Source organism: Elephantulus edwardii, unplaced genomic scaffold (genome assembly GCF_000299155.1).
Source record: "Elephantulus edwardii isolate Elephantulus edwardi_28Jun2011 unplaced genomic scaffold, EleEdw1.0 scaffold00017, whole genome shotgun sequence".
Taxonomy (NCBI): Eukaryota; Metazoa; Chordata; class Mammalia; order Macroscelidea; family Macroscelididae; genus Elephantulus; species Elephantulus edwardii.
The window spans coordinates 24,216,648-24,226,554 of NW_006399767.1; the positions used below are offsets into that span (position 1 = coordinate 24,216,648).

Below are 9,907 nucleotides of genomic sequence, written 5' to 3' on the forward strand. Positions count from 1 at the left end.
AAAAAAAAAGAGATTCTCACCGCTGGGACAATTGGCAGTACCATGATAGATGGAGAAGATTGAGATTGTTAACAACTTCAGCTTGGTTGGTTCCACAGTCAGCACTTTGGCATTAGCAGTGAGGAAATCAAAAGACGGAAAATCTGCTCTTAGATACCTCTCCAGAGTACTGAAGAGCAACAGTATCGGTTTGGAAACTAAGGTGTGCCTGATCCAGGCCATAGTCTTTACCTTTGGTATGCATCAGAGAGCTGGACAGTGAATAAGGAAAAAGAATTAATGCCTTTGAGTTGTGGTGCTGAAGAAGAATCTTGAACATACCCTGAACTGCCAAGAGAACAGACAGGTCTGTCTTGGAGAGGGTGAAACCAGAATTCTCCTTGGAGGCTAGGATTTTGAAGCTCTGTCTCACTTTAGGCATTCTGCAAGGAGGGACCAGTCCTTCGAGAAGGACGTCATGCTTGGAAGGATGGAGAGACAGCATGGGAGAGGAAGACCCTGAATGAGACCAATTGACACGATAACTGGGGCAGTGGGATTAGGTGTGTCAGAGTCAGGAAATCTGTCTCAGGGCAGGCGTCAGAGCTGTTCCACATAGGGTCACTATGAGTTGGTGATTTGACGGCACGTAACAACAAAAATGGTCTTTACAGGGAGAAACCCTATTGTTGTGGTGGTTAAAACAATCAATTGCTAACTGAAAGTTGGCCTTTTGAACTAACTAGGCTCTCTGTAGGGAGCTCTGATGGCCTAGTGGCAAGAAGCTGTGCTGCAGTTCTGGAGGCATACAGTTCGAATGCATCAGTTTTTATGTGGGAGAAGGATAGTCTGCTCTCATGTGATTACTGCCTTTGAAAACTTGTGGAAGGGTTGCTTCTTACTCAGTGGTACACAACAACAAAAAGCACTGCATAGGGAGCTCTGATGGCCTTGTGGTAAGAAACTGCTGCAATCCCAGAGACACCTGGTTTAAAGACACCAGTTGTTCTTCCCGAGAGAGATTAATTCAAAGACATCAATTCCTCTTCTGTCATCCTTATTCATTGTCTAGCTCTCTGATATATAGTAAGTAATTGCAAAGACCGTGAACTGGGTCAGGCACACTTTTGTCTCTAGTGTTGCTCCTCAACACTCTAGAGAGGTTCCTGACAATAGACTTTCTCAATGCAGTTTGTCTTTTGATTAGGACTGCTGGTACCAAGAGTGTTGATTGTGGTGCTGAGCAAGCTGTAATTGTTAACAACCTCAATCTCCTCTTCCATCTATCTATCATGGTGCCTAGAAAAACTCATGGGACAGTACTGCTCTGTCATACGAGATCACTGTGAGTTAAAATTGATTTACTGGCACCTAAGAATAATAGCAACTATTTTAGTATTTATTTTAAGTATTATTTTAGTTAATTTTTCTCTCGATTCTTTTATTGTGCTTTTAACAAAAGTTTACAGAAAAGTTAGATTTTCATTCATTCATTCTTGTGCATTTTCCTCCCTACCAGCCCAGTGCACTTAAAAAAAATTAATTCATTGTTGCATAATTTTCTCCCCTCCTGCTTACAGTCCACTTTGCTGTGCACCTCTTACTGTGGTTTTCTGTCATACATATAATGCTTAATCATATATTCCTTTTAAAGAGTTCTTTCCCTCATCTGTTCCAATGCAGTGTTCATCATTTATCCTCTCATTTCTTAGTTTCCCCCCAACCTCAATGTCAGTCAGGTTTTAGAACAGTGGTATTATGCAGTATTTGTCCTTTTATGCATAATATCCTCTATGATCACCCATATTTTGTAATATTTTATGGGTTCCTTGCTTTTCAGTGCCGTGCAGTATTCCATCATGGGAATGTACTATAGTTTTTCTGTCCATTTGTTGATGGGCATTTGAGTTGCTTCTGTCTCTTTGTTGTTGTGAATGCAATGAACACGGGTGTTCATACATGTGTTTGGGTGGCAGCTCTGGTTTCTTTAGGTTCTATTGTTTCTAATTGTGGAATTGTTGGATCAAATGGTATTTCTATTTCCTGCTTTTAGAGAAAATGCCATACTGCCTTCCATGGTGGTTGCACCATTTTACACTCCCACCAGCAGTCCACCACCTTGCCAGCATTTGTTGTTGCAGCTCTGTTGAACTTTTTAATGACCTAAAGAAATCTTGCTATCTTCTCATGTTCCTTTATCAGTGTTTCCTGTCCTGGTTACTGGCATCCCTATCTACTTGGACAAACAGTTCTAAGATTTTTCCTTGACTCATTCTGCCAGATGGACAACTTTGTGATGCTTCTTTCTCTTCATTATGGTTTCCTAGCCTGTACTCCAGAGCTTCACTGTACATCTCAGTGTTTATAGTAGTTTCCAATTGGTCCAAGTTTGTTGTTCTCAGTTGCTTTCACTTGCCAGTCCATCATATCTTCATTACTGCTGTTTATCTTTTTAAAATAGACGCTTCATCATAACACTTCTATGTACAGTAGCTTCTGTTTGCCATCAGTTGTCTGTGGAATAAGATCTAACATTCTTGAGTGAACCTTTGAAATCTTTCATAGCCTGTAGCTCTTCCACTTGCCTGCTGTGAGCTCCAGCATTCCACACCCTTGATTCTTTTCTGTCTAGCTCACATTTTTCTATTTCTGTGAAATGCTGGTGAGTGGTAGAGGGGAGATTCCAGCCAATGCCCTTCTCTTGTGTTATGCTGCATACATAGAGTTAATTGTAAAGGTGTTTTACATTTTCTTTTAGTTTAAATATTGTTAGACTGTAGATAAAAAATATTACTGGACTCAGGTTGTAAACCAGAAGTACGCCTGAGACTTAGTCTTAAGTTTTGATAGTGGTGCCAGGCATGTTTTTTGGATCATTCTCCTTCCCCCCACCTCGAGTCTCCAAATTCTGCCTTTACTTTGTTGTTTATTGCTCTTTGTAACAAGCAGGAAGAGGATGATGTGTAAATAAAGGAAGTAGATTTCAGCTAGAGAACAGGAGAGAAACTCATAGAAGAGGTTATCAAATACCAGCTGTTTTGTGGTTTCATAAGGAGGAAATTCGGGTGGGGGGAGATGGAGAGAGAAAACTTACAATTTTGAAATAAGATTGTGCATTACCTTAATATTTTATATAATCTTTATCAAAATGCAGAACAAACAAAAAATGGGAGCCTTTTCACCTATCTTAGGAATTATTAATTTTTGGTTATAGTGAAGTATTTTGAGTTTTATCTATTTTTTTAAAAAATTATTACACTTGTATTAAATTTTTAGAAGATAATCATTTACATGTTATTCTACTTGTTTCTCTTTTTTAAAGACAAAAGAAGTTAGAAAAAGTAATGGAAGAAGAAGGCTTAAAAGATGAAGAGGTAATTCATTTGGTTCCTTGTGCCCTCTTACCCCCAAACCCAGCATGGCATGTCCTGTCTTGTTTGCCCCCAAACCCAGCATGGCATGTCCTGTCTTGTCCAACAAGTTGTCAAGTTTGGTGCCCAGGTTTTGGCTTGTGATAGAGCAATTTATGAGGCTGGCTTACTTCTGGATTTAGGTATTCATGCGTGGCAAGAAGTTAATTATTAACTATCCAGCAGGAGAAGACTTCTCTGGTTGTAGTTATAATAAATTATATTTAGAATTTTAGGACAAGGAGAAAGAGTTGAAATTTCAAAGAGAAACAAAAGCATACTTCATAGAATTTTCAGAAAAGATTGCATGAGAAATGGATAAATTTCTGAGTGGAATCACATCAAGGCTACTTTATCCATCTGAAATTACCTCTTTTTCTCATTGTCCGCAAATGTGATGGGAGAAAATAGAGTGAATAAGAGCTTGTGCAAAGGACTGAAATGGCGGTGACAGTGCCTTAAAAAAATGAGACCGAAACGCAAATTCCAGGGAGATGTGCAGAAATGTTAGAGCATACAATTAATTGCAGTATGTAAAAGATTTAAAGATAAAGAAAATATATTACTTTCTATAGAAAAATTCAAAGGAAAATGTTGATTACTTAGGCTTCTTTAGTAGAAAAATGAAGATAAAGGATTGCTGAAGTAGGTTAGTCAGCATCCATAAGGAAGGCCCTACTTTTTCAGACTGATGATTGCACCTGAAGACCAAGGGACAGGGATGTGTCCTCTTGAGGATTCTGTGGTACTTTCATGGGTTAAAGGATTACATCTAATCTGGTGGGACCCTGCTTTCCATTTGGGTCCATTCATAAAAATGACTTGGTTGCCAAGGTTCAGAACTTTAACTCCTCTTCTCCCTCTTAATTCAAACATTTAGAAAAGACTCAGGAGATCAGCTCACGCTCGGAAGGAAACAGAGTTTCTTCGTTTGAAGAGAACGAGACTTGGACTGGAAGATTTTGAGTCCTTAAAAGTAATAGGCAGAGGAGCATTTGGTGAGGTAAAAACCACCAGATCTACTTATCAAATGTGAAAATACCACAGGACTTTGAAGCTTCTAACATACCATGAGCTCACGTCGTTGATGTAGCTAAAGATAACAAGGGTCAGTTATGTCAGCCCCACATCCTGACTGCTCTCCTTTTTCTATTTGATTATCTCTGCTTTGTCAGAGGTGGTGTTGGTACCGTAAGTACCAGTTTAGAGGAACAGTTGGAAAGTAGAAGAGAATGAATATGTTATCTTCTTAGTGTCTTCCTTCTATAATCTTCACAGTAATATATTTTACAGATGATATAGTTAAGTCTCAGAAGGGCTATGTAATGTCTGAATGTCTCATATCCATTAATCAGTGAGACTGAGAGTTGGACTCAAATCTTCTTGGCATTCAACTCCTTGCTTTTCCAGTACTCCACTGCCTCTTCATAAACAGATATCATATGTCTTCCCTTTATTTCTTCCCACTAGATTAGCATAGCTCTGAAAAGATGGCCTTAGGAGACAGTATTTATGGAAGAGGTTATATAGGTTGTGGCAGAGAATTGAAAGCATTTGCAGCTCTTACAGATGCATCCTGCTTGATAACAAGAGTGGTTCATTGGGGAGGGTTTGAATGAGCCCATCCATGGTCAGTCCCATTATGGGACAACATCCAAAGTGAAGGAACTGCTGATGTAATAGTTGTGTTATCTTTGTATAGAAGGAGCAGTGTATTATTAAAAATCAGTACTTGGGAAATTTGTGTGCATTTTCAAAGGCACAAATGGAAGAAAAAATTGATCCCAGTGTTCGTTCAGCTTCTTGAGATAAAGAGTGAGAGAAAGATACAGTACCATCTCCCATAGAGCTTTTGGATAGTTCAGTGGGGAATAGCTGTGAGGGCCTGGACCAGAAGAAGCATGAAGAACGGTCATGCAAGGAGGAGAATAGATAGGTATCTTAGGAGAAGAAGGGCTTTCATCATAATGTTAACTGTTTTTATTTAGAAATACTGGAAAGGAAAATGACATATCTCAAATTATACATTATACACGTTGTTTTTGTTGTTGTTTTAATCCATCAAGTTGGAACCAACTCTAACTGACCCTCCAGTGGGTTTTCAGAGGCAGTTAATCGCACAGGAGGAGATTGCTCATTTTTCTCCTGTATTATACACTATATACTGCATTTCCCTAATTACACATTTTAGATTTTTAAATTTTTATTAGACATTTTTGTTACATGTAAGCTCTTGCATTTGTTTTAAATATTGTAATCCTTGGTTAACTTTGTGAGCCAATTCAGAAGTTTAATGAGTTTTTACATTCAGATTGAAGATTTTTGAAAAGTTTGTTCATATAGGGACCCAACACTATTCATATGTTTGAAGATGTTTCTGGCACTGAGTTTGCTATGTGTAATATATCAATTTTGGCATATTGAAAGTTACCTGCTTTGTTTCTGCAGTTGCTTATATTGTAACACTATTTTAGTTACCTATTTCTTGTTTTATCACAAGTAAAAAGCATCATCTTGACAGTATGAACTTTTGCGTTAGCTTTTCTTTTTATAATTTGTAGGTACGACTTGTTCAGAAGAAAGATACAGGGCATGTGTATGCAATGAAAATACTCCGTAAAGCAGATATGCTTGAAAAAGAGCAGGTAAGGGCCACTGTGACAGTGGTTTACAGTTAAATTGTCAATTTGTTTCTTAAAATTGTTCATTTTGTATAATTGAAATTTATGACCATATTACAATTTGCTTTAGGTTTGTCATGTATGACTATATGTAAAATACTGTGGTGGTGGTTTTTTTTTCTCAGAGAAGAAACAATTAAATATACTTAAAAGTGCCCATAATGCCTATGAACTATCTCCAGTCTTTTTTAAAGCTGACGGTCCATTAGAGAAGCTTCTGTTGTTTGTGTTTCCAACTTGATCATGAGATGTCCTTATCACAGGGACCTTTTCTTGCACTTAGACTTCCTGCAGTAGCATATTTTTAATAGAATGTGAAGAGAGAAATTGATGCTAGGGCCTAGGAATTAGAATTTGGGATTCAGTATTTAAAATGTGCCTTAATTTCATCCTGTACACCAAACCAAAGTTGATTTTTCTGGATAGCTTGAAACTGTCTTAGAGAGACCAGTCTTCTAGTTTCTGAGTGAATTGGAAAAATACGATGCAAACTGTAGAGCAGTGCAAATAATAACTTTCTAAAACTCAGAGTTACTTTGCAAATAGATTTATTAGAAGCATAAGCACATAAATATTTTAAATGTTGGGCCATGGTGATGATGACAGCAGGTATCCTGTAGAAAATCAGATGCTATGAGATAAGAGAACAAAGAGGAAACAGCCTGGCACAGAGCATATTTAATACAGAAACCAAGAGCACGGGTGGAGACTGGCCTCGTACTTCATGTTTTATGCATTTAGAGAGGAAATATAAATGCTGATTTTTCTCTGCCTCATTTAAGTATCACCTCAGATTTTGGAATGGGATATTTCTTTTCTCTTTAATTTTTAATTATTGCTCATGATTTTAACCTTCCAAGAATTTCTGGTTGGGGTACAAAATCCCCACAGTAAATCTTAAAGCAATATAGTTTATACCAACACAGAACATACTAAAAATACACAAATATATTACCATTAAGTTGATTGCACCTCATCACTACACCTTATAGGACTGAGTGGAACTTCTCCATAATGTTTCTAAGGCTGTAATTCTTTATGGAAGCAGACTACCACATCTTTATCTCATAGGACTGCTTATGGGTTTAAATTACATAGTAATCAAGCATTAACCACTGCTCAGTAGGGCTTCTCAAGATACAATCAACTCTATTCAGGGATTATCTAAAATTAATGTAGAATATTGGGTGTAGTTACTGAAATATTTTCAGTTAAACTAGCATAATTGATTAGTTATGCATATACACATATATTAGCATTTTGCAAATTTGCTTTTTTTAATTGGATGTATTTACTGTAACTTTTTAAAAGAGTAAAGATAGATTTATTTATAGTTTATGTATTTTTATAGATTTTGTAGTTTGTCTCAGAGGAAGGGATGGTACTTCAACATAGAAAGGAAATATGGAAGAGGTCTATTTACTATAACTTTTAACCAAAATTCAAAGTCCCTTTTGGTCAAATACAGAATAGATTTGTGAAGATACATATCATATGATTTGCAGAGTTTTTTATCCTAAGCAGTACATGTCAGCTACCCAGAAAGGATGACCTAAGTATATTGGGTAAAAATGTTTTCTCAAATCTTGTTCCTGCCTCAAAAGAATTTCTAGAAGTTTTCTAAATGAAAGTAAAGGAAATGTTGTTAGCATAGAATTTTAAATGATACACTGACTTATTTAGCTTACCTTGCTGATGGACAAAAGCTTCTAAGTTTGATCTCATTATGATCCATTTGAAAATCTCTGGCCACATACTTAACTTGGGCCAGCCAAAGAAAGCTTTCATTGAATTTGGTGAGGTGAGAATGGAAAGTAGATCAATACAAATCCATCCTTATTTTTGGATAGAGTTGTTGTTATGTACCTTCAAGTTGGAACCACTCTCCAGTGGGTTTTCAGAGGCAGTATATTGTCCAGGAGGAGATGTCCCATCTTTTTCCTGTGGAGCAGCTGGTGGATTCAAAGTATGTACCTCTGTGTTGGCAGTGCAGTTCCTTACCTCTAAGCCACCAGAGCTCCATTTAAATTCAGAGATGCTAAAATTTTTGTAGGGATAGATGCTTTATCCAGAGGAGTAGTTTTGTTTGTTGGTTGGTTTATATTAAACTGAACAAGACTTAAAGCTACCCACTTAGAGTTCAGGTTGTTACTCTATCCCACGGGATGGAATTTGTACTACTTAGAAAATCAAATATTAAAAGATAAGACATCAGCATTTAGCCAGTTTCTTAATGTTTCTCTTCTAGTGCAAAAGAACAGTATCCAGTTGTGATGCCAGTATGGTTTTATGGTGGCTTTTATCTCTACTTTCCTACTGTCCAGGATAGCAACAAGCATGTAATCCCTACCTCATTAAATATGGATGACATGGGGGAAAGGGAACTCTTTGATGTGAGCTGCACTTCAGCTCCTCCCCTATTTACCTTATATTTACAACTCCATTCCTAAATCTTGAAATTTCTGGCTGCTTTTTTCAGCTGTTGGAGAGAAAGCCAAAGTGTACTAAACAGGGGTTGTACATTCTCCATTGATAAACAGGGAATGCTGCAACCCTCGGCCCTTGTCTGCTCTCTAGTGTGAGGGACAAGTGGCAGCAGTACTGGCCCCCTTATCCTTTGGCTCCCTGAAGTAGCCAGGGAAAACTAACGGTGAAGGCCAGCCTTCTACAGCTTCAGTGTTTGGTTTGACTTAGTCTTCGTCAGGGCTACAGCCCAGCAAGCAGCAGCTGGTGCCCAGTGTTTCCCTAAGGCTTCACTTCTGTATTAAAGCAGAGTAGAGGCTAGATTCTGCTTCCTCGTGGTTTCATAGCATTTACTTTACCGCTTTTACCTTGTATGTTTTCTACCCTTGTAACATAGAATATATGAGGGGGTTTTTGGTGGTTTGTTGGGTATTGGGGTTTTTGTTGTTGTTTTTTAAAAAGATGAGTTTTTTACAACATGGTTGTTAGGTGCCCTTGGGTTTAGTATGACTTACAGCCAGCCCATGAAGAAAAGATCTGAACCCTGTTCTATCCTGTAACATTGAAGCAATTTAAAAACGTTCCAAACGGAGTTTTAGAAAAGGCTGAAAACTCATCCAACCCCTGGGAGTTACAATGGATTAATGAGACAGGATAGGTGTAAGACCAAAGAGGATGATATCCTTTTTCAAATGGAAGAATGCATGTCTTTGCCAAAGACCTTGTTCCAGTAAAACAAAACAAGCTTTAGAACATTGTACCAAGCAGAACACAGCTGTGGCTGAGCTTGTCAGTAGAACTCCCTTTTAAATGAACGTTGATACACCTTTTATCACAAAACATATGATACAACCTAAGATTTGTAGTGTATGTGAAAACCAAAACCTCTATTCAAGTTTATAGGTTCACTTTTAGTAAATTTAAACCTGATTCAGCCCAAGGATCATTTGACCCTTAGAAAAGTGGGCGAAGGGCTTTGATTTGATAATACACAGCAATGTTTTTGTCACTGTTATTAAAATAAAGATGGTAAATTATATTATAAAATATTATCTAAACTTTTTAACTTTTAATTAATTTTATCAGTTCCCTTAAACCTTCTATAACTTGGTTTCCTGAGCTAAATGATTCAGCAAAGGGAGAAAACTGAGAATAACATTGATTTGTACATGTAAGTTTTTTCAGTGCTCTGATATGTCAAGTAAAAATTTACTGAGCACATACTCTCTCCAAAGTGAACTAAATGCTATAGCATCAGTGTCATCTGGAATTGTTAACTAGGTCACTGCCATTGCATTTACCTTTGTATAATTGAGATTAGATTTGTTTAGAGAATCTTTTCAAGGTAAAAATTAAGTTTTTAATATAAAAATT

General features: G+C 37.3%; 1 protein-coding gene across 1 annotated transcript in view; it reads left to right on the forward strand.

Moving 5' to 3' along the window:
• STK38 (serine/threonine kinase 38) overlaps positions 1-9,907 on the forward strand; it is a 49,671-nt gene that overhangs the window by 20,181 nt on the left and 19,583 nt on the right. Inside the window, exons 2-4 of the mRNA XM_006882036.1 lie at positions 3,302-3,353; positions 4,270-4,392; positions 5,951-6,034. Of these exons, the coding sequence (XP_006882098.1) occupies positions 3,302-3,353; positions 4,270-4,392; positions 5,951-6,034 (259 nt within the window). The remainder of the gene's footprint in view (positions 1-3,301; positions 3,354-4,269; positions 4,393-5,950; positions 6,035-9,907) is intronic.